Below are 26,085 nucleotides of genomic sequence, written 5' to 3' on the forward strand. Positions count from 1 at the left end.
TAATATCACTGAATATAGAATTAACACCAGTTATCTGCTTAATATCCTGAAAACTGTCACTGTTCCTCCATGTTGATTTTTATCCCTGTTTTTCCAGACGTGTTGTGTTTGCTTATTTCTCTGTGTAAAATGCTTTGCACTGATCAGCAAGGAATTAATTTCTGAAAATAGATCTCACAGCAAAACGGTCTGAACAGATGGCTGGTAACGCTTTTCTCGCTCTGTTTCTGTCATATACAAACAATTAATAATATCTGTTGATCTATAATTTAGTTATAAGCAATTGTATGTGCATGTGGTACATAACTAATCCCACTTAATTATTAAAACATTTATTTCATGTATTTACAGGTGCTGGACGTATAAAAACTGCACACAAACAAAACTCTGCTGTTTGTACTCAGCAGATGTGTTTTTCTTTGCACCCTAACCCAAAAATGAGAACCATATTAACTCATGATGACCCAGTGCTACTTTTGTGGCAGTTCCCAAATGAATTTTCCTCTAGATTTAACCTTTCTTAACCAATTTATCACCATATATTATAATACCATCCTCTATATTTTACATTTTTTCAGTGAAAATCATATATTTTCCTGTATTTAATTTACTGATCATGTAGATATTGATGGAAGCTCAGATTAAAGTTGGAGGTTACCATGCTAAAAACCAGAAAACTGGCAAAAAAGGGACTTTTTAAGTAAAAAATAACAATAATGGAACACAAAAATAAGCATCTATGACAAGGGGTGTGTATTGGCAAGAATCTAGCAATATGATACAAATCACAATACTAGGATCACAATGTGATATATCACAATATATCACGATACTGTTAACATTTTTTTTTTTGTTTTGCTTCTTTTTAAAAAATATATATATTTCTTGGACAACTGACATCTGCCTCTCTCAGACAGTAAAAAGTGCTTTTAGGATGCTTGAAATAACCATTATTTAACAAATCAGTGTTATCAGTTTAAAAAGACTACATGTATGACCATACTTTTGTCATATACAAACAACAGAGCAAAATACACATGTGAATATATAAATTAAAGAGCTCATAGGATTCCCAAAATATGAAAAAGAAACAAAAATAAACCTCCACCATGTCTGCATTAGAATAAATACCTAAAAATATCGATACAGGTCAAAACACGGTATTCAAAATCTCTCTGATGGGACATTTTAGAGACGATTTCACAGATTATTGTTGCTAAATGACCCACATTTTTACTTTTAAATTCATTTTTGTTTTAGTTGGACCATAAGGGATTATACAAAATAAGGAGCTACTTTATATTGAGATAAATGTTGGAATGGCAATCAATTAAAGTTCGCTCTCTGACGGGACATTACTGTGTTTTGACCCGTATACATTTTTTAATATCGATACAGTATCTTGTAATCAAATATCGCGATATATCGTGGAACTGATATTTTCTTTCACCCCTATCTATGACCACTGTCATTTACGCCACGCCAAACACCATGGGTTTTACTGGTGAACCAATGCTATAGAAGATGACGGTGTTTCCATGTTCACTACGGAGCCTCTGAATGTCCGAATATGTCATACCTGATGACCATGAAAAGACGACAAACTGTATTTTACATCAAATATTTACATGTTTTGATAGGATTAGTGGATCAGAAGTTATTAAACATTTTATATCAGTAAATATTTTGGCCGCTAGTTGCTGTTTGGGTCTTTATGCGTTAATGAAAAACCTCAAATATACTTATTTATATTCATGTCAACTTTTAATGATACAACTCATGTGAAAGCAAAGACTGTTTTTATGTATTGTATTGTATTTATTTCAGTTTATCTCCCGTTTAACTGGGATTAACTAACCTCGGTTACACGTATCATGAGCCATCTCTTGGGTGCGACTTTTCTACCGCCTGAACTTGTCCATCTGTGTTATTGATCATCAGGTAAACAGTGTGTCAGCCAGAGAACAGCTGGCCCAGAGCATCAGGGATCTGACGGCTGCTCTGGCCGAGCGCCACGCTTCGCTCACCCAGGCCCTGGAATCGGCGCGGCAGAAACGAGGCGAGGCGTTGGCTGCTCAAGTGGCGGAGAGACGGAGCTTGATGGAACACGCAGGACTGATGGCATTTACCCAAGAGCTGCTGAAAGAAACAGACCAGCCCTGCTTCGTACAGGCCGCTCGCCAGACTCATAACAGGTTTTTTCAGTATCAGATGTTTTTGTGTGTCCAAGCCATAAGTGGGACTATTGTTCTTGGAGTAATAACCTGCTTCTAGTGTTTATTTTTAATTCAGATTTGTAATACTCAGCTCTAATCAAAACAATCAAATGAAAACTCCTTGTCTTACTGTTAACAAATCTCATCAAAACACCAAAATCAACAATTAATTTCTGACTAAAATACAGTGTTTACCCAAAGCATGTTCATCTTATCACTGAGTCTCTCCCTCATCGTCAATCTGTCTCGTCCTCCCGCGCATCTTCATATAAACCAGGGGTGTCAAACTCATTTTCTTCCGGGGGCCACATTCTGCCCAATTTAATCTGAAGTGGGCCGGAGCAGTAAAATAAAAGCATGATAACCAATAAATAATGACAACTCCAAATTGTTTTAGAGCAAAAAAAAAAAAAGACATTCAGTTATGCTAATATTTACATTTACAGACTATCCAGACAAAAAGGATGTGAATAACCTGAAAAAAATGGAATTTGTTAAGAAATACAAGTAAAATTTTATCAATATTATGCCTCGACTTATCATTTATACATATGCAATACAGATTAGATCAACAAAGACACAAAACACTTAGTAACAGGCAGAATATTGTTAAAATTGCACTTATTTTCTTCAGACATTTCAGGTTGTTCGTATTTGTTCAGGTTATTCACATTTTAAAGGATAGTTTGTTAATGTAATTATTTTCATAATTGAATGTTTTTTCCACTAAATCAAAGAGAAAATATTGGTGTTGTCATTATTTATAGGTTATTATGATATTATTTTTGAGTTTGATGCCCTAACTTGCACTTACACAAATACTGCAAATACACAAAATATTTTAGTAACTGGCAGAATATTAGCAAAATTGCACTTACTTCTCTTAGGACATCTCTAGTTTTTCATATTTTTTGTGAAAGGCTAGTTTGTAAATTTACACATTTTCATGTAATTTCACTTTTTTTATGCTAAAACAGAGGAAAAATTTGGAATTGTCATTATTTGTATATTTTTATGGTAGTATTTTCCTAATCTGACCCACTTGAGACTAAGCAGGGCTTTATATGGGCCCTAAAATAAAAGGATTGACTGTTAATATGTTGAGTGTAATTTTTGCATTTTACAAATTCATCCAACGGGCCGGATTGGACCTTTTGGCAGGCCGGATTTGGCCCCGGGCCGTATGTTTGACATCTGTGATATAAACACTCATCCTCCTTCTTTCGTTTTAATATGACTTTTCCTTGTTTTTCCACTGCAACAGGTTGAATAAAGCTATTGAGAACCTCCAGCATTTCGCTCTGGCTGCTGATCCATCCTTTAGACATTTCCAGCTGGACGTCTCCAAAGAACTGAAACTCCTCACAGAGCTGAACTTCATCCAGGGTATGAAAAAGAGCGATAAAACAGGGAGAGGAAGGGTGGGCAAGGAGATAGAGAAGAAGAAGAAGATAAGAAAAACAGAAGGGAGTGAAAAGATTTCCGTGTTTAATGAGTAGGGAAGTAGATGCCTTTAAATTAACACGTTGATAGGACATATGTCTGACTGTTACATTATCTGAGAATATTGGAATATGCTGACGACAATAGGACTCAGGAACAGGAAATGAAATGAAACATCATTAGATAGATAGGGAAATATTTGAAAATATGTTTGTAGTTATTTAGAACATTTTAATTTATTAAGGATGATAATGTAAATTGTGTCTCATCACATGTCTAAGGGTGGATACGTAAATATTTTAAAATATGTTTGTAGTTTTTTAGATAATTTTAATTTACTCAAAAAAAAAGCCAAAAAAAGAAAAAAAAAACAAAAAAACAAAATGATCAAAAACAGAGGAAAAATTAACACAATAAACCAAAAGGGGTGAGAGCTAATAAGCTATGCTTCTTCTCACTCCTTTTTGAATATGACTTTTTTTTCTCTTTTTCTTTTTGCGTGTATCATTATTTTATGCTTCCTTGAATTTCCATTTCTATATTATGTGGTGCAAAGGAGTCAGTTAGTAGCGATCAGGAAGCTTGTATCATTTCCATATTCGAAATAAATCAATTAAATTAAAAAAAACATTAAGGATTATAATGTAAATTGTGTTTCTTGTCACATGTCTAAGCGTAGATGGGTAAATATTTTAAAATATGTTTGTAGTTATTTGGAACATTTTAATTTATTAAGGATTATAATGTAAATTGTGTCTCTCATCACATGTCTAAGGGCCCCAATTCATAAGCCGAGGACTGCTTCTGGGGTTTCCTATTACAAAATGTGTCTTGTAAATTGAATAGGGCTGTGTATTGGCAAGAATCTGGCGATAAGATACAAATCACAATACTAAGATCACGTTACGATATATCACGATATATCAGGATACTGTTAAAAACGCAATTGTTTTTTTTTTTTTTAATGATTATTTCCTCGAAGAATTGAATTACACTAGAAATATGTACAAATACTAAACACATTTTTATTTGATCAGAACAGGATCTAATGCTATATCATAAAATTGTCCTGTGTTAAAACTTAAATTATGTTTTACAGACATTACAGTTTAAGATCCTGTTCAAATGTTCATATTGTATTAGGTCATAACTAACATCATAACATTATTTTTGTGCAATCCAACAAAGGAAGTAACATTATTAAATAAAAGAGTGTTAAATGATAATAAATAAAATATAAACAAAAAAACAAAAATGAACCTCCACAATATCTGCATTTGAATAAATACTTAAAAATATCGATGTAGTATTGTGAAATAAAATATCGCGATATATTGCACAACCGATATTTTCTTACACCCCTATAAATGAATTGTCGATTTTGACTGATTGTAAAAATGTTGTAATAAACTGACTGATTATTGATTGACTAAAGATGGTGCAACATGTCAGACTTTCACATTTGACAGAAAGTTGACGTTCTAACCCTTTCCATCGCAGCTCCCCTGGCTCCGGTTATCGACACTCAGCGTACCCTGGCCTACGACCAGCTCTTCCTGTGTTGGCGTCTGCCCCAGGACTCGGCCCCCGCCTGGCACTTCTCTGTGGAGTATCGCCGTCGCGGTGTGGTACCAGGCGGAGCGTCCAGAGGTGGGATCAGAGGAGGCTTGGCTGCGGCTCGCTGGGGTTGGCAGCGACTGGATGAAGTGAGCGGATCCAGCGCCGTGATTGACAGGTTGGAAATGGACAGCGTTTATGTGCTGCGGGTGAGAGGCTGCAATAAGGCGGGATACGGGGAGTACAGCGAGGAGGTGTACCTGCACACGCCTCCTGCACCAGGTGAGAGAACGCACCGGACATAGTCGTTCACAGAAGTATGGATGAGAAGGTTAAGCAAATGAAAAAGCAAATGAAAATGAGTAGAAGGATTATACAGGGTGTATTAAAAACACTATACATTTTGAAAAATTACCCCCAGTTCTGCATTTGATAAGTTTTGGAATGTTCCTGTCGCTGTCACTGAGCTCAATAAGAAATAGTGACATTGCACCTTTACTGCCTAATTTAGTTATTTATTCCATTTCTTTGCTCTATTTATTATTATTGTGACTTCAAATTTTTTAATTTTTTAATTTTATGTTCCTATTCTGGTTTTTCTCCCCGATTGTTTTTATCTTTTCTGGTTTTTATTGTGTTTTATTGCATCTTGTTTTTATTTATTTGATCTTATTTATTCTATTCTTTTACTTATCCATGCTGCTATACCGATGAATGGTGGAACATTGAGCACTTTTTGTCCTGTCTGTAAGCGTGATCAAGTGCCTGTCTTACATGTTCAATGTATGTGTTGTTGTAATGCCAAGGCAATCACCTAGACTGCAAAACAAATCTACCTATGGATATAAATAAAGTAACCTTGACCTTGATTTTCTTTTATGGATGTTGGTAGGTAGGGGATTGGTGGATATTTGTCCAAATTTACAGACCCAGGTTTTCATGCATGAGTGAGCAGTGTCACTGAGGACAGGCCAAGTTAGGGTTAGGGTTAGGGTTAGGGAGGGAACCTGGACATCTCAGCATCCATGGAGATGTCTTCAGTGTAGCAAGGTGGATTGTATGAGTTTACATCTAAAACTCCTGTATATTTCTCCCATAAGGACCCAGTGCTAGTTTTGTGGCAGTTCCCAAATTATTTTTTTCTCTATTTAACCTTTCTTTAGTGATTTATCACCATTTATTACCCCACCCCTTCAGTTGGAGGCAAGGGGAACTGTTTTGGGTTCGTTTCTTTGTTTGTTAACCCCTTTAGCCCTATCAGCCTGCCTGCGGGCTGAAAAAATTATATTAATATTCATCTACCATAAAAATATAATAAATCAGGACAGTGAATGTTTTTTTCAACTTTTGCTCAAAGTTTAGACCCTAATGTTAATAAAAGTACATCAAAAGTGTATTTTAGTGCAAACTTTAATGTTCAAACATGATTTTTAATCTTTGTGGGGTGAAATATATGCTATTAAAAATCTCTGACACAAACAATTAATTGATGCATATCATCGTCAATCCAGCCCAAAAAAAAACAGGTGAAGATAAAAAATTCCAATTTCTCTTTGAGTTTGTTACAGTTTACTCTGGCATAGTAACAGATACAATATTTTAGACAATGGGAATAGATTCTGTGAGGTCTCTAAATGTCCATAGACACCAAGAACATCCATATGAACCTTATTATTGTGAAGTAATTCTTCATTTACTTTGGGTATGTCTTTTTAGGCATTTTTCCCCTGAAAATATGGTCAGGGTTTAACAGGTTAATACTCTAGCAGCAAAACTACTGGTTAAATTCATACCAAATTTGGTTTATAGAATGCTAATCCTCACCCTATAACCCTAACCCTAACTTGGCCTGTCCTCAGTGACATTTTCAGGCCTAAACTAGTTGAATTAACTTTGAAAGGCAGGAACAGCTGCCATGGGTGAAGAAATGAAACTGACATGGTGGCCAAAGTGTTAATGCTGTAACCTGGGAATTTTGAAGAAAACAAGATGGATGCCCATTGCCCCCTCCCATGACCTTTGATTGGATTTAAATCCCACCGCTACTTCGCACAAACCAGTTTTAACTTGGATTGCGCAATTTGCCCCTGCTCACTCATGCATGAAAACCTGGGTCTGTAAATTTGGACATAGAAAATTCCAAAAATTATCAAATGCGGAACTGGGAGTAATTTTTCAAAATGTATACAGGGTGGGGAAGCAAAATTTACAATATTTTGAGGCAGGGATTGAAAGACAGTGTATGACCAATTAGTTTATTGAAAGTCATGAGAATTTATTTGCCACAAGAAAATTGACATAATAGAAAATGTTTTTATTCTATGTGTCCTCCTTCTTTCTCAATAACTGCCTTCACACGCTTCCTGAAACTTGCGCAAGTGTTCCTCAAATATTTGGGTGACAACTTCTCCCATTCTTCTTTAATAGTATCTTCCAGACTTTCTCGTACTAGTTTTGCTCATAATCATTCTCTTCTTTCCATTATAAACAGTCTTTATGGACACTCCAACTATTTTTGAAATCTCCTTTGGTGTGACGAGTGCATTCAGCAAATCACACACTCTTTGACGTTTGCTTTCCTGATTACTCATATGGGCAAAAGTTTCTGAAAAGGTATGGATAATAGTGTTAGGTATGATTATGACATCAATATATGTTTGGTTTCAAAACAATTGACGTAGTGCCTGCTGAGAAAAAACAACTAAATGTTCATTGTAAATTTTGCTTCCCCACCCTGTATTTTATTTATTTTTTTGATACACCCTGTATAGACAAGTTAGGTTTACAAAGGTAATTCAGTGTGCTTAAAATCAGAGGTGGGGGACGTTCCATCTGTGTTGCCATGGCAATGCTATGCAATGCTTGTAGCCATATACACATTCTATACATCCATGTAACCACAGGAATATCAGCTAAAAGCTCAACAAAACCAAATGTCAGATAATACAACACAACCAAACTACAAACACTTATAACCTCCTGAGGCCCAGCAATGCATTTTTATCCGCTGTAGGGGACGAGAGTTTTACAGCTTTACTAAAAAAAAAAAAAAAGAAAAGAAAAAGCTGTCTACTTCAAATAATATTTCATTAAAAATAAAAATAAAAAAATGTGTCTGTAAAAATTGTTGCATCATGACATTTCCAATCAAGACAATTATTTCATGTAAAAAAGACAAAACTTTTATTCTGCTGGGTCTCAGGAGGATAAATGAGCAAATATTGAAAACAAGCTAACAGTCTTAGACCAGTGTTTGTCATGAATAATTTAATAAAACAACAGACCGATGCGACAAACTTTGCTAAGCTCACACTAAGCAGATCCAACAGTACGAGCATAATTTCTCTAACGATAAAACTCACTGAACGAGACAAAGAAGAGCAAAAATAAACTGTTGGTTTATGAAGTGATGATTATGAATTTTGTCCTGCTTTGGCTGTTTTCTGATCATAACTTAATTTTATATGAAACAAGCTTCTGTTGTCTGTTAATCCATTGTTTTGTGTTACATTGAAATGATTCCCACTAGAAACAAATGGCCTAGGGTTTAACAGTTTAGGTCACAGTTTAAGTCAGACTTAATTTTCATGACGCAATTTCATGAGATCAGTCTCAAGGGAACATGCAAATGAAAAGAAAAATAAAGAGCTTAAATAATTCATGTCTGACATATTAAAACATGTAATTAAACAAAAGATGATATTCTCCAGACTTAAATAGCAATAAGACTTAAAGTGTTTAAGAATAGAGGTAGAACAAAAACAAATGCTTTCATAATAGTTTTAAAATGTCATTTGGGGCAAATCTAATCACTGATGCCTGTTTGCTCCAGTAAATCTGATTTACCATGTTTAGTTTGGACACTTGTAATGGAAATTTGGCACCCTGGTTCATCCACATTTGATTTTCACAACAGCAGCAGTGACCTGTGAAAACACTGGGTGATTTGCGACCTCTAACAAAGTCATGGAATGAGTCCTTGAATCAGGCATGAAGGTGGATGAGGACAGCGTTGAGAATCAGTGGCACTGGTGTTTATGAGGCTACAGCATACAAAAATGAGATAGATAGAACTGAATATTGTTAAAAAAAAGACTTAAACACATACATTTTCCTAAAATCAAGACTGCTGGTCCTGATTAGTCATAATAAATAACACTGGGTTACAAAAAAATGTTTTTTGCAAGTTGTCTAGGTTTTTTCAACTGAATTAGGACCATTTTGCACCGCTAAATCCAAAAATGACATCTGTTTTTCTCAATCAGGTCAGGTTTTTTTTGCTAATTTGATTTTGAAAAATTTGATCTTCTCACAAAATTGATTACATTTTTGTGACTTTATCAGTTGATTTTTTATATAGTTCTCACCCAAAATAGGTTTTAAGAGAAAAAAAAATCATTTTCTAACAGGACTCCTGTTAGGTACAATGGTGTATTCACAGCAGATGTAGCAGAATACGTCAGGCTTATTTTTGCAAGATCTTCTAGTCGAAGCCATTTCATTCACCTGTAGTATTAAAAAAACCATTTATCATAAATTGGCAAAAGTAAAATCTTCAGAACTCGTTTATTGCAAGAAATATGAAAGAATTTTGTATCATATGATGTGAAAATGCCCATAAATGTAAGCAAAAATGTTAAAAAGCCAATATGTAGCATAGTTCAGAAAGTTGACCTGATTGAGCAAAATTAATGTGATTTTTGGATTCAGCACACCAAAATTATCCTAAATCAGCTCAAAAAACTTAATAAATTTGTTGTTGACCAGTGTAATAATACATAAAAATAGGATAGCAACAGCAATGATAATTATACAAAATTATATTAAAATAGTTTTAAGAAGAGAGAATATTGCTTTGTTTTTTTTTTTGCTCATAGGTTCAGTGCCCTCATGTTTGGAATTTTATTATGTACTTATATTTTTTTCCTCTAGGATTCGTACAAAGTGAATACATTTTAACTAACATCAAGTGCAAAAATCAGGAATGTGTGAGCTAATGAACACTTGGTGAACATTCTGCAGGTGTATTTAACAACATGTACCGCTGATTTACTTTGGTGTGTTTTTATTGTTAATCTCCATTTTCCTTTTAAAGTGAAATCATCTGTTTAAATGCATTATTTGGAGCTTACTTAATCTGTTTTACCCTATTTATTACAGCTTTAGATACCTTTATAGTGATTCTGTTGCAATTAACAGCAATTAGACATGCCAAAGTTGTTACATATACTATCAAAACGACCTGAAAGTAGGGCTGCACGATACTGGAAAAAACTGACATTGCAATTTTTTTTAACCCTGCAATATATTGCAATATGAAAAAACACTCATGAGTATATAATAGCTGTGCGGTGCTGACGTAAATTCTCAGACTAATTAGTTGTGTTTCCTCTTGTTGTGGCGACAGGTGTGAGACACTGTCGACACAGAACACGTGTTTCAGTTTCATCCTTCTTGTAGCTGAAATAATTCCAGATGACTGACGTTGCTTTACTTTTTGGCACCAAGTCTTTATTTATGGTGATTTTCTACGACAGCGTATTAGGGCCACGTAAGAAAAAAAAAAACGCTTGTCACCACGAGAATGAAGTTGTTATTTAATGAGAATAAAGTCGCAGTTTAAAAAAAGTCATTATTTAACAAGAATAAAGTCACTAATTAATGAGAATAAAGTCGTTAATTAATGAGAATCAAGTCATTATTTAACGAGAATAAAGTCGTTAATTAATGAGAATAAAGTCGTTGATTAACGAGAATAAAGTCATTATTTAACGAGAATAAAGTCGTATTTTTATGACATTAAACAAGTAATATTTTGAAAATTCGACAGAGTTTCCGGTTTTACGGCGAAGGCAATAAGTGAAGCAGCAACTTTCCCTTCCGTTGGACTCAAAAACTCACAGTAGAATCCCCACAGTTTGTTCAGAAACACCAAACCCTCTCTGTATAGTTCTCTGGTGTATCCACTGATAACTCTACAGCTGAACACTTCACCAGTTTCTCCTCCACAAAAGAAGCAATTTGCTACAAATCAGTTCAGTTCTTACAACAGACCCAAATGTGTGCAAACCCTTCAAAGTCCTCAGACTAATGTGTTGATGGAGGATAGACTAATGAAAGCAGAACTTCACAAAATGTTCCAAGTTCTACATCAATGATAAGGTACACCTTCTCATTATATTATGACTTTATTCTCAAAATTTAACAACTTTATTCTCGTTAAATAACGACTTTATTCTTGTTAAATAATGACTTTATTCTCGTTAAATAATGACTTTATTCTCGTTAAATAACGACTTTATTCTTATTAAATAATGACTTTATTCTTGTTAAATAATGACTTTATTCTCGTTAAATAATGACTTTATTCTCATTAAATAACGACTTTATTCTTGTTAAATAATGACTTTATTCTCGTTAAATAATGACTTTATTCTCATTAAATAACGACTTTATTCTTATTAAATAATGACTTTATTCTTGTTAAATAATGACTTTATTCTTGTTAAATAATGACTTTATTCTCGTTAAATAACGACTTTATTCTTATTAAATAATGACTTTATTCTTGTTAAATAATGACTTTATTCTCATTAAATAACGACTTTATTCTTATTAAATAATGACTTTATTCTTGTTAAATAATGACTTTATTCTTGTTAAATAATGACTTTATTCTCGTTAAATAATGACTTTATTCTCATTAAATAACGACTTTATTCTTGTTAAATAACGACTTTATTCTTGTTGATTAGTGAGTTTCTTAAAACTACGACTTTATTCTTATTAAATAATGACTTTATTCTCGTAGTAACCAGCGTTTTTTTTTCTTATGTGGCCCTAATACGCCGTTGTAATTTTCTCTTATTCGTTGCTCATTTTTAAATTTTGTTACCAGCGACTCACTCCAAACTGATTAAGAACGATTGTGATTGGTGGATCGCTGCATGCAGTGTGTGTCAGGCAAGGTTCAAATAGTTTTGGATTTTTCATTATAGTTTAGTTTTATTTAGTTTTGAATTTTTTTCTCTAATTCAGTTAGTTTTAATTTGTTTTTAGAGCAGGTTCGCTAGTTTTTTTATTAGTTTTTGTTATATTCTAAATGCTTAGTTTCAGTTTAGTTTTAGTATTAATTTTAGTTTTGTCGTATCTTTTCTCTTCTTCTCCATCATATTCAAATAAATCCCAGACAGGACTCTGCTTGCTGCTTTCTCCCAACTTTAGTCTCCATGTTTCCAGGTAGAGTGGGGACCAGAAGACAACTGGAAACCACAAGTGACGAGAAGTGACGGACCGTTAAATATCATATGGTGCCACTAGCTAAAATTACTTGAGGGAAATACAAATCACTTTAGCATCAATCCGACATTGACCAAGACGAAAACAAAGGGAATTTTATCCATAATTTTTATCCGTTTTAGTTAGTTTTATAAACACACAGGACAGTTTCAGTTAGTTACTGTTTTTTTCTTTTAATTATAGTTTTTATTTATTTCAGTTAACGAAAATGTTTTTACAATTCTAGTTTTTGTCATTTCGTTAGTTTTCCTTAACGATAATAACCTTGGTGTCAGGTACCCTTGAAATCAGATGAGAACATGTTAAATTCCTTTTCCTCCTACATTACTGGACCTTCGATGTGACTATTGCGCACACGTACATCGCAGTGTCGATGCTCAAACGATATATTGTGCAGCTCTACCTCAAAGTATTAAGTAGGAGAATATCAGAATGATCCCCAGCGCCTACAAAAACTTCTTTTAATATTCAGACTGTCCAAGTATGTAAGAGTATTTCTCCTCTGTTTAGTTAATGATGCATAACTACTTATATCAGTGACAGGTGCATGACAGCGACAGGAAAACCTCATTATTTCCATGCAGAACGCTGTAGTCGCTGTCATCCAGGACCTATTCTTCTCCTCACACCGACTATTATTTATCAGTCACAATATGAGCATTAGAATGGTTTCCATGGTGAACGCTTAATAATTCACTTTCTTTCTTTTCTGCCCATTCCTATTTTTTTTTTTTATCCACCTCTCTTCTCACTTCCAGCACACCGTCATGTCCCCACCACTTCCTCCCTTATTTTTCTCTCATGTTCTTCCCATTTCACAGCTTTACACATGTCATCCTCTTCCGCGCTCCTTCCACGCTGCCTCCTGCTGAACGTAAGAAGGTCATTCATTCATATTTGCGGCACATGCGACATGGCTACCTCCTCTCTTTTTCCTTTATCTCCGTAGTCATCCCATGCATCCTCATTATTTCCACCCCCATCTCCCCATCTGTAGACTCCCCAGTCCACCATCTAAAACCAGATCTGTCTGAGCGCTGATGAGGTTTGCAGTTTGTTAAGACGTGAGGCTTAACAACATGGATCACATTCAGATCCAGGGCTTTTAATGCTCAAGTCAAGTGATTGGTGACTTCCTTGTGTCCCTGTAGGTTGTTTTTCCTTTCTGCTATTGCTTATGCTGCGTTCCAGGCCACCCGTAACTCGTGTTTGTCCAACCTTCTATCGGTGAAAATGCACTGGAATGGCAGTAAACCTGGGACTTCTGGGGTGTAAGAAAATATCGGTTCTGCAATATATCACGATATTTCATTTCACAGTACTGTATCGATATTAAAAAGTACTGTATCGATATTTTAGATATTTATTCAAATGCAGATATTGTAGAATACAGGTGTCAAACATGCGGCCCAGGGGCCAAAACCAGCCCTCCAAAGGTTCCGATCTGGCCCCTCAGATGAATTTGTTAAATGCAAAAATTATAATGAAGATATTAACAATCAAGGATGTGAAGATCATTTTAGGTCAATTCAATCTGAAGTGGATCAGAACCAGTAAAATACTACCATAACAACTTGTAAATAATGAAAAATGCAAATTTTTGTCTTTTTTTTAGTGTAAAAAAAGTAAAATTACACAAAAATGTTTAGATTTACAGACGATCTTTTTACAAAAAATGTGAATAACCTGAATAAATATGAACAATATGAAATTTCTTAAGAGACGTATGTGGATTTTTACCAAAATTCTGCCTGTTACTAAATATTTTGTGTATTTGTAGATCCACGGTGATCTGTACGTTGTGATGCACATGTATAAATGATAAACTACGGTGTAATATTGTTAAAATTACACTTATTTTTCTTAAGAATTTTCAGGTTCATATTTGTTCATGTTATGTTCAAGTACAGTTCGTACATGTAAACATTTTCTTTACGGAATTTTACCATTTTTACTCAAAAACACAGGGAAAACTTTGGTGTTGACATTATTTCTAAGTTCTTATCCTATTATTTATATTATTTTACTGGTCTGGCCCACTTTAGATCAGATTAGGCTGAATGTGGAACTGAACTAAAATGAGTTTGACACCCCTGTTGTTGTTCATTTTTGTTTCTTTGTTTTTCTTTTTTATTTATATTTAATTTATTATTATTTAACACTCTTTTATTAAATAATGTCAGTTCCTTTGTTGGGATTGCACAAAAATAATGTTCTGATGTTAGTTCTGAACTAATAGAATATGAACATTTGAACAGGATCTTAAACTGTAATGTCTGTAAAACATAATTTAAGTTTTAACACAGGAACATTTTATGATATATCCTGTTCTGATCAAATAAAAATGTGTTTGGTATTTGTACATATTTCTGGTGTAATTCAATTCTTCAAGGAAATAATCATTTAAAAAAAGAAACAAACAAAAAAATTGCATTTTAACAGTATCATGATATATCGTGATATATTGTATCGTGATCCTAGTATTGCGATTTGTATCGTATCGCCAGATTCTTGCCAATACACACCCCTATTCAATTTACAAGACACATTTTGTAATCGGACACCCCAGAAGCAGTCCTCAGCTTATAAATGGGGTCCCTTTGACTTATGATGAGAGACACAATTTACATTATAATCTTTAATTAAATTAAAATGTTCTAAATAACTACAAACATATTTTAAAATATTTACCTATCTACCCTTAGACATGTGATGAGAAACACAATTTACAGAATATGAACATTTGAACAGGATCTTAAACTGTAATGTCTGTAAAACATAATTTAAGTTTTAACGCAGGAACATTTTGTGATATAGCATTAGATCCTGTTCTGATCAAATAAAAACGTGTTAAGTGTTTGTGCAGATTTCTGGTGTAATTCAATTCTCCAAGGAAATAATAATGAAAATTTTTTTGCCTTTTTAACAACATCATGATATATCGTGATATATCGTATCGTGATCCTAGTATTGTGATTTGTATTGTATCGCCAGATTCTTGCCAATACACACCCCTAGTGACTTCCCACCCGTGAACTAGTACTAGATCGATGTACTCCCAGCTCCGAGCTCTGACATCACGTAACAATGGCGGCCCCCATGGACGTGGTGTTTATGCAAATTGTTTATTAAAACCAGGTATTGCTCTGACGTTATTTATCTGCAAATGTTCTGCATAATCAGCAGCTGCTCTAGTGTTAGCTAGTCTTCAGTCCATTGAGTGCAAGAATAAATTAATACCAAATACGTATCCAAATATCCAAATATCATAACATAAAAAGTATAACAGCTTCTCCTGCCTTATGCGCCATTTTTCCTCCTCTGTTTCCCTCAAATAAGCAAAGAGCAAGCACCTTAAGCACCTTTGGCGATAGAAATGATTGTAAATGAGCATAACGTACGGTCCACCATGCTGGTTTGTTTACATCTAGCTCCCACAATTCCTTGCGCTCAGGCAGTTTGGCGTGACTTGCCTGGAACGTTACAAAGTCGTGAGTTGTGGTTTGAAGTCGGGAATTACGGGCTCAAAAAACGGCCTGGAACGCAGCATTATGTTCCCTCTGTTAATTGTATTTCTTCTAGAAAAAAGTGCCCTCCCAGTTGCAAGGCCTCTTTTTACTCTTGTGCATTTTATTCCTGTGAATCATCGTGTAAAGGTGCCTGCCCCCTTTATCTGTTGCTTCCCAGACGTCTCCTGCTCTTAAAACCCCTTTAAGTGTCATTTCTGAATGCGCCTGCCTTTGTCTTCTCTTCACCCTCACTACTTGTACTTCCTCTCCCCTCTCTCTTCTCCTGTTTTCTGGTTTTTCTTCTTCTTCCTCTCCAGTGTTAAACTTCTACCTGGACTCTCGCTGGGGTCTCCATGCCGACCGGCTGGTGGTCAGTAAGGAGCAGCGTTGTGCCCGAAGCGTCCCGGGTCTGTCTCTGCTGCAGGCCGCCGACCACGCTCTCACTTCCTGTCACCTGACGTCAGACCTTCTGGTGGGGGATGTCGCCATTACACAAGGACGGCACTACTGGGCATGCTCAGTAGAGCCTGGGTCTTACCTAGTGAAGGTAAGTGAAGGATTGACAGTTTTAGTTTGTATTTTATCTGGATTTTTACATCAATTACAGTTTGGAAAACGTCTGTAATCACCTTTCATATTATATACACTACAAACGAAAAGTTAAGGATATTTTTAATTTTTGGGCTATGTTTTTTCAGTTGGGTATTCTCACACAGCGCTTTTTACTTTTTTGTGTGTGAATTGAAACACATTTTTTAATGACCAGGCATAGTTTTATTTACAATTGGCAAAAATGACCAAAAAAAAAGACAAAAAAAAAAAAAAAAAAATCCTTAACTTTTTGTTTGTAGTCTGTCTGTCTGTCTATCTATCTATTTTTAGACTGTATAAAATCTACTCAGAGATGCAGGTTTTCTCAGACAGATGGGGGGGGGTTGAATACACGATTGACAGTTATAACTACCAATCACTGATCAGATTCCATCAGACACGACCTGGACACAGTTCTACTGCTCTGCTGTTGGGAATGGGTCTTCATGTTTCCATAATAGCACAAAATGGCATCAGGTTCATCTGTATTTTAGTCTTTTAATTTGGATTGAGGAGAGACAGATGTAGAAGGATTGATTGATTGTTTATTTTATTTCGAATACTAGAAAAGCACTCGGAGAGTGCAGACCTCCGCCAAGGCAGATCAGTCCCCCCCACCCTGATCACCACCTAAATTTAATCATTTGTTTCTTGTGCAAGTTTCAACATTTCCTGAAATTTTCATCCAAATCCGTCCATAACTTTTTGAGTTATCTTGCTAACAGACAAACAGACAAACAAACCCAGATGAAAACATAAATCTTTCACCTATTAATAGTGGTCTGAGATGACACAATGTTTTTGCATCTACTCCTTTCCTGTATTTTTGGACTGTTTTTTCAGACACATATGGGGGTTGAATACATGATTGACAGTTGTAACTACCAATCACTGATCAGATTCCATCAGACACAGTTCTACTGCTCTACTGTTGGGAATGGGTCTTCATGTTTCCATAAAAGCACGAAACAACATCAGGTTCATCTGTATTTTAGTCTTTTGATTTGGATTTAGAAGAGACAGATGTAGAAAGATTGCTTGATTGATTGATTGACTGTTTATTTTATTTTGAATACAACATTAAAACCATAAAAAACAAAAAACAAAAAAAAAAACAAGAAAATTTAATATAAAAAGAAAACATATTCGAAAAGGAGGATGAAGTTTAACTTATATACTCCCGTCCCCTTTACCCTATCCTTCTAACTATCCTAAATTCCCATGTCAGATCCCATAAGTAACTCAACAAATCCTACACATATCAGACTAAATTCGGACTGAGCACAAACACAAAAATGTACGTATCAAAAATACACTCTGCCCATTTTGCAACAGCATTACACATCAAAATAAACTCTGTCCCTTTCTCAGTAGTAATACACATATTAAAAATAAACTCTGTCCATTTCCTAACAATAATACACATATCAAAAACAAAAATAGGATAAGTGTTTTTAGTCTTGTAGTATATGTGCTAAAATCTTCAAACATTATTTTTGTCATTTCATTTTTATTAACGAAAATGTTTTTAACTCATAGTTTATTATTTTTTGTTAAATGGCTTATATATAGTATTTCTACTTTCAAACACTAAAAAATGATCTAAAAGTGTCATTAGTGTTTCTAGAATAAAGAGCTCTGTAATTATGCTAAAGATCCTAATGTTCTGGATTGATCCTATTTATTTTCCCATTTCGCTGTAAGACTGTATGTAAGATTTAGCACATTTTATGTCTGAAGGAGATCCTTTCCCAAAAACTGTAAACTACAGGTACAACCTTCATTATCATTTATCCAGACACTTCTTAAAAGTCAAAGTTAAAGCAGATCCCCACATTTTAGCAGAGCAATGACGCCATGGCCATTCGTCATGTTGCCGACTGTGTCTCTCTGGTCAGTAAAAATTCATCCTTGACTGTAAATAATGTCTTTGCAGTGTTCCCACAGTGTCACTGAAAGTTTTACGTGCTGCAGTATAAGTCACAGGATTGAAATAAGGGCCAGATAATTTTTTATTGCTGTTTTGTTGTTCGCGACTCTCTTTCACTTCCTGGTTCTGCTTTTGAAATAAATTCCCGTCTGTAGTTCTACATAGTGCAGCACTTGGGCTTCAGAAAACAATAGAGAAAAACATACACACGCTACTGAAACAAAACTTAGATAATTTTGCAAACAAAGCATATGCTGTGTGCTTTGCAAATATTAAAAAAAATCTTAACAGGACAGGAAAGAGGACAATGAAACGCACCTTAGGCTACGTTCAGACAGCAGATCTTAATGCACAATTTGGATTTTTTGGTGAAATTCGATTTTTTTTGTGTGCTCGTTCATATTACACATTAAATGCGACTTCTATCAGTTTTGAGTATGAACTGAATGTGACCCTGAAGTGACCCACATGCACAAAAGAGGTCCTGATGTAATACGTGACCATGCAGGCACGCACTGTGTTTACGGAAATAAATACGTTTTTCCCACCACTCCTTCTCCTGGGATGCAGAATTGTGACATTTGTTGCTTTTCCATGACATAAAGGTCGGATAAATGCGACCTGGCCGTTCAGACTGAAGTCACATTGCAAAATATCAGATACGTATCGGATTTAGGACCACATATGAAAGTGGCCTTGAAAAAAATCAGATTTGTGCTGTTCAAACTGTCTTTAACAGATCACATACAGGTTAGTTACTTTATTAGTTTACTAGTTTTGATCCCCATAAGTTGCTGCACACCACAGCAGCTACTCTTCCTGGGGTCATTAACAACATAAAAACAAAGCACCACAATTTCCTACAACTCGCTCAACAAACAGGATGTACATACACTCAACACAACAACACGAAAACCAAAATTCAACAACAAGCACACAATGCAAAACAATTACAGTAACAATAGTAATGACAACAACAACAGAAAAAAAGAATAAATAAATAAATAAATCCAAAAAACAGACACTAAAAACAAAAAAGGTCACATGTGGGCAAAAAAATCGGATTTGGGCCACACTGACCTGCAGTCTGAACCAAGGTTATAGTAGTTCTGGATTTTTCATTATAGTTTAGTTTTATTTAGTTTTGACTTTTTTTTCTCTAGTTCAGTTAGTTTTAATTTGTTTTTAGAACAGGTTTGCTACTTTTTATCAGTTTAAATTTTTTTCTAAATGCTTAATTTTAGTTTTATCGTATATTTTATCTTTTTTGCCGTCATATTCAAATAAATCCCAGACAGGACTCTGCTGCTTGCTCCCAACTTTAGTCTCCATGTTTCCAGGTAGAGTTAGGATGAGAAGACCACTCTAAACCACAAGTGACGAGAAGTGACGGACCGTGAAGTACCGTATGGTGCCACTAGCTAAAATTGCTCAAGCAAAATAAATTGCTTTCGTATCAATCCGACATTGACAAAGACAAAACGAAGGGAATTTTATCCATAATTTTTATACATTTTAGTTAGTTTTGTAAGCACACAATACAGCTTCAGTTAGTTATCATTTTTTTCTTTTAATTATAGTTTTTATTTATTTCAGTTAACGAAAATGTTTTTACAATTCTAGTTTTTTTCATTTCGTTAGTTTCCGTTAACAATAATAACCTTGGTCTGAACGTAGCCTTAGACTGAAGTCGTAGCCTTCACAAATTTTTTTATTTTTATTTTACCTTTATTTAACCTGGAAGTCCCATTGAGAATAGGAATCTCTTTTGCAAGGGAGACCTGCCAAGGTATCAGCCATACAAAGTCCAAACAACATAAAACACATACATGATAAACAATGAACAATAAAACACAGTAACAACCCAGATAGCAAAGAGACACTGGGACGGATCTGGAACAGAATCTCTGACCGATTCGGCCCGAAACCGTTTGGCCGATCTGGCCCAGTGTCCAAACACACATCGGGCCAAAACAGGTACGGCTCTGCGAAACAGATCTTCTACAGAAGCGGTCCAGCTCTGGCCCAGTTCCGTTCAATCATGTCTAGAATATACACAAGAATCATGTTGGCCCAGATTCGTATTACGACTCTGGTCCAGATCAGTATTACTACTTTGAAAATCAGTCTTGGTTGTGCGATGGGAGACTGTTCTGGGCCGAATCCCTAAGCCAGCACATTTCCGGAACTGCTAGAGAGAGCTGAAAGACGGATCCGATGCAGATTTGGTCCAAAGTCAGAAAACGGATGTGAGCTATGAACAGATGTAAAGGCTGTAATGCAGATCCGGCCCAAAGGTAATTGCTATCTGGGAACTATTCAACCATAATGGCATCAAGAAAAACAGTGACATTCCTCCTTCACTGCATTCTCCATAATACTTTTAAAATCATTAACAGAAATGAATGTATAGTAGTTTTACAGTTTTTCGAAGATTATTCCACACATGCCCCTGTTTAAGCTGATTCTGTGGCAGGACTGGGAAGAAAATAGTGGCAGTGTCTATGTCTGTCTATGTCACATTTATACAGTATCATCATCATTCTTCATTCAGCCCATAACCTTGTTGACCGTCGAGGCTCCACTGAGGACATAACATCCAGCTCCTTCATCTCAGTCCGTCCTCTGTTATTCTGTGAGTTTCTGCAAAGGTCAGACCTGTCCGCTCTCGACTGTTGCATTCCCCATCGTTCCCTTTGCCAGCCTCTGTTTATTTTGCCTTCTACCGTACATTGCAGAATCAATTTTTCAAGTCCTCATTCATCTACATTACATAAACTATTGGCTACTTTATCTGCATTGTAGAAGTCGTACCTACTTCTGCTGCAGCATCGGATCGGGGAGCTAGATCATTTTAATTAAAGTGAAAATGTGCTGCGAAACAAGTCTTAATTGCAAATGAATTCCTTTTTGAACAGGTGGGTGTTGGTCTGGAATCCAAACTGCAGGAGTGGTTTCATCTCCCGCAAGACATGGCCAGTCCTCGGTAAGTAAATAGAGTTAAATAAATAAATCAGATGACTAGAACTGAGTAAAGAAACAGTTGCAGAAGTAGTTTTTTCTGGAGCAAAAGCTGCCAATACAATGTGGAATTATGTAAAGGTTCTGCATTCAAAGCCACACTAAAGAAAAAATATTAACATCAAAATATCCCAAAAATTAAAATGCAAAATGGGCAGTAAAATCTATTTTACTGCAGAATTATTTGTGCATTCATATGTTGCAGCTGGTAATGGTGGGGGTCATTTTATCTTACGTACACTGAAAAAATCTAAATCTTACCAAGTGTATTTTTCTCATTTCTAGTCAAAATATTTCATCACACTTAAAATAAGACATAATCACTTAAAGAGTAACTTTTTGAGTGAGATATAAGAACTTATTTTTAGACAATAGATCTTGAAAATCTTATTTTAAGACATCTTACCAAGATAATTTTCACTTTTCAATTTTTGCTTCAATTAAGCAAAAAAATCTGCCAATGGAACAAGTGAAAATTATCTTGGTAAGATTTCTTGAAATATAATTTTTTCAAGGCAAGGCAAGTTTATTTATATAGCACATTTCAGCAACAAAGCAATTCAAGGTGCTTCACACAGGACATTAATACGACGACAAGGGAAAAAGAAACATTTAAAACATTATAAAAGAAACATGTAAAAGGTGATTAAAAACAGCAAGTAAGAAAAAAACACATAAAACCCAAAAATATAAAAACGCACATATTAAAGTAAGAGTTGCAGTGCAGAGTTTCGAAGGAGAATTTAAAATTTAAAAAGTCAAAAGCCTTTTAGTCAAAGGCAGCAGTGAACAGGTGAGTCTTTAACTTTGACTTAAAAGAACTCAGACTCTCAGCAGACCTGATATTTTCTGGTAGTTTGTTCCAGATATACGGAGCACAGAAACTGAACGCTGATTCTCCGTGTTTAGTTCTGACTTTTGGCTTTTCAAGATCTATTGTCTAAAACTAAGTTATGTCTCACTTACAAGTTACTCTTTAGGTGATTATGTGTTATTTTAAGTGTGATGAGATATTTTGACTAGAAATGAGAAAATACACTTGGTAAGATTTCAATTTTTGCTGTGTATGCATCATGTTATGCATTTATATTAAAACTATTAATCTGACTTTGTTTGATACTTTTGTAAAACAGACTTTAGAAGAAGCAGAAGTAGTGATTCAAATTGTTTCTTTACGTACTCAGAGTATAAAAGTAAAAAGTAGGTCTTGAAGAATACATCTACTGGCTGTTTGCAAAGCCTTCTGACCATCAAATCATATAAATATATGGAACAAACTATGCAAGTGTCCTAGCTTCAGATAAAATTAAAAAAAACAATATCTTGAAAATCATAAACATTAACTTTGCTTCCATGTACAAATCAGCTTTTTCAATGTCAGCAGCAGAAGTTGAAACTTTACGAAGCCTTTTCTCTGCGGTCCAGTCGCTCTTTCATGTCTGTTTCATCTCTTTTTGTCTTTTATGTTTCTTTCATTTTGTTGAGTTTATCGTGTGTGATTTGCTCTGATGGATACACCGAGGGATCATCTTCTCTGTGCGTTACTGTCGCTTCCATTTAGGATGAATTCAGTCATGATGCTGCGAAGGCGCACAATGATGGGAAATAAAAATGATCGATGATTCTCCTCAAATGCCTAAAAAGCAATAAGTGCTTTGAAAAAAGGAAGGAGTCAAAAGTGCAGATGTTTGTATTAAAATGTAAGAAGTAGAAGTAAAAAGTTGCAGCAGAGATACTTATTTGTACTTACTTTCCACCTCTTCTTGTACTAAACGTAATAGAGTAAGAAGTATAATATTTGTCTCTGAGATTCAATAACATGTTTAAAGTAGTAGAAAGTGGAAAAAAGTACCTAGTTCCAGAACATCCTACCACTCTGTATCATTTTGTAAGAGTACACTGTAAAAAAAAAATCCTGTTGTTTTTACAGAAAAAACTGGCAGCTGTGGTTTCCAGAACAATACTGTAAAAAATACATCCAACTGTAAACATATTTACGCAGTAACATGTACATTTAACATTTGAAACATGTAGATTTAACTGGTAAATGGACTGCACTTATTTAGTGCATTTTCTACACCTTCATGGTGTCCAAAGCACTTTCCAAATCCACCAGGTCCAACTGGGAGCAAAGCAGGGTTCAGTGTCTTCCATGGACACTTGGACAGTCGGAGCCAGGATTTGAACCACCAACCCTTTGGTTACTGGACGACCCGCTCTACCAACTCTACCAACCCATTCATTTACAAATTTAAAATGTTACATTGTTAAATGTTTACTTTAAATGTTTTTTTTGTTTTATATATATATATATATATATATATATATATATATATATATATATATATATATATATATATATATATATATATATTTAAAAACGCAAATATGCTGTTATTTCAACATTATGGTCTTTGCAATTTAAACGCCACCACATTGCATTTCAATTTACAGTTTTATTTTCCAAAAACAATAGATATACATAATTTCTACATACAAATCTGGTTTTGTTCACATACTCTTCCTGTAAGAACTACAGCTATATTTGATTTAATCATTAACACAAAAGTCTTTTCAAATAAACTACTTTGCATTGTATTGTCACTTACAGTTTTTTTTATGTTTCAATTTTACAACGTTTTGGTGTTAATTCTACAGTCATTTTTTACAGTGTATCATCTCTTTGCAGATATGATCCTGACAGCGGTCACGACAGTGGAGCAGAGGACGCCCTTGATTCAGCCCCACCCTTCTGCTTCCTCACAATGGGGATGGGGAAGATCTACCTACCCCAGCACAGCTACCAGCACCACAGTAACCACGGAAACGGCATCCGTGACCCCATCACCAACGGCAACAGCCCCTCCTCACCCACAGGCCTCACCTACCCGCTGCCGCCGCGGCTCGGGGTGTCCCTCGATTTTGAGAAGGGCCGGGTCACCTTTTATGACGCCCACTCCCTGCGACCCCTGTGGGAGGGTCACGTCGATTGCTCCGGCCCCGTGTGCCCGGCGTTCTGTTTCATTGGCGGAGGGGCGCTGCAGCTTCAAGAGCTGGTGGCCAATCGGAACGCAGATCAGACTCCGGTCAGAAGGGTAACCATCCAACCCCGTGTGTCTAATCTGAACAACAACGGCTGATCTGAGGTGATAGGATAGTTTGGAATGTAATCGGTAATTGTGAAGTATTTATTCAGCTAGAGCGAAAAAGTTAGACATCTCAGCGATTTTGTTTTGTATTTAATTTTCTTTGTACGAGAAAATGTTTCTATAGCAAAGAATATGCAATGTAATTAAGTTTCTTACATTTTTGTTACATGCATTTTTGCAGGAATTATTGCTTGAGTAGTGTCTGGCAAACCAAACACTTACTATGTAATTATATCTTTGATGCTTGCAGTTGTCGCCAGGCTATATTATGTATGTTTATAAAGCTAATGTAGATACAGCACCACACCATGTTGTCCTTCCTGTAGAGTCATTGCACCTCCTCCATGTTTAAAGCTTAATGTCATTTATGTTGCAAAGATAAAGACATTATGGGAGTAAAACAAGCCTAATCCATTTTTATTATATTGATAACTGCAATAGCTGTGTTTAGCCACACAGTCGTTGAGATTTATTTGTTGTCGGTGAATGCTTTCCAATCATTCACCCATTATAAACCCAACCAAAGTTATTGTTTTTCTGGGATGTAAATGTGGTAAATTAGAGATAGAAGACAGGAACAATGAGGCAATACTGTAATTAGAAGCTCCAATTATACCTCTGCTGCACAGTTAATCACTAGTTTCTGCAGTTCTGTTTGTGCATTTGTATTTCAAATACAAAAAGTCTGATGTGCGAGTGTGTGCATGTGTGTGTTTACTTCTCTTTACGCATGGGTGCGTGTGTGGTTTGACTGATAACACCATTGATTCACTGGCTGACGGCAAAATGTTGTTCCCCTGCAAACAATACTTTTTTTTTTTTTTTTTTTTTTTTAGCTTTGCTTGATTGTAAATTAATGAGCAGTGCTTCTTATGAAACAATTAGCAGATTATACCTATGTAAACTTCACCTGCTGGCAGAATGTTTGCAAAAGAAAAATGGATTAAGGTAATAAACACTGAATAAATAACAGTTGTTTAGATTAAGAAGCACCTCCTGTCTCATTTTGTTGCTGTTTGGAATTCAGTGTGGTTTATTTGGTTTTTGAACAGGTTCAGTGTAGATATGTGCACTGTTAAGTCTCCACTAGGGGGCAGCAAGACACAGCAGAGCATCAAAGCTGATTTTAACACTGCAGTTATTGTGTGGGGAGAATATTTCATTAGGAAAGATATTTAACCAGACTCATTAGTCATGAAAATAACCCATTTGAACTGAAATGTGCTGCTTATGTTTCAGTAGCTTGTGTTAATTAGCTTAGAATAGATGTTTTTACTCCATTTTTCCGGCTTTTCATATTAAGTTGTTTTGCTTACAGATTTTTGCATTTTCTAAGTATGAGGAAGGAGGAAATCTACATTAAGATTTGC

At 35.2% G+C, this 26,085-nt stretch overlaps 1 protein-coding gene across 3 annotated transcripts in view; it reads left to right on the forward strand.

The window, feature by feature from the left end:
* The window catches only part of trim46b (tripartite motif containing 46b), a 40,068-nt gene extending 14,367 nt beyond the window's left edge, over window positions 1-25,701 (forward strand). For all 3 annotated transcript variants that reach the window (XM_030146504.1, XM_030146505.1, XM_030146506.1), the window contains exons 7-12: window positions 1,942-2,195; window positions 3,481-3,602; window positions 5,160-5,498; window positions 16,342-16,571; window positions 21,464-21,531; window positions 24,256-25,701. In XM_030146504.1, coding sequence (XP_030002364.1) covers window positions 1,942-2,195; window positions 3,481-3,602; window positions 5,160-5,498; window positions 16,342-16,571; window positions 21,464-21,531; window positions 24,256-24,706 — 1,464 coding nt within the window. In that variant the 3' untranslated portion in view covers window positions 24,707-25,701. The remainder of the gene's footprint in view (window positions 1-1,941; window positions 2,196-3,480; window positions 3,603-5,159; window positions 5,499-16,341; window positions 16,572-21,463; window positions 21,532-24,255) is intronic.
* Window positions 25,702-26,085: the final 384 nt, after the last annotated feature.

This window comes from Sphaeramia orbicularis, chromosome 11 (genome assembly GCF_902148855.1).
Source record: "Sphaeramia orbicularis chromosome 11, fSphaOr1.1, whole genome shotgun sequence".
NCBI lineage: Eukaryota > Metazoa > Chordata > Actinopteri > Kurtiformes > Apogonidae > Sphaeramia > Sphaeramia orbicularis.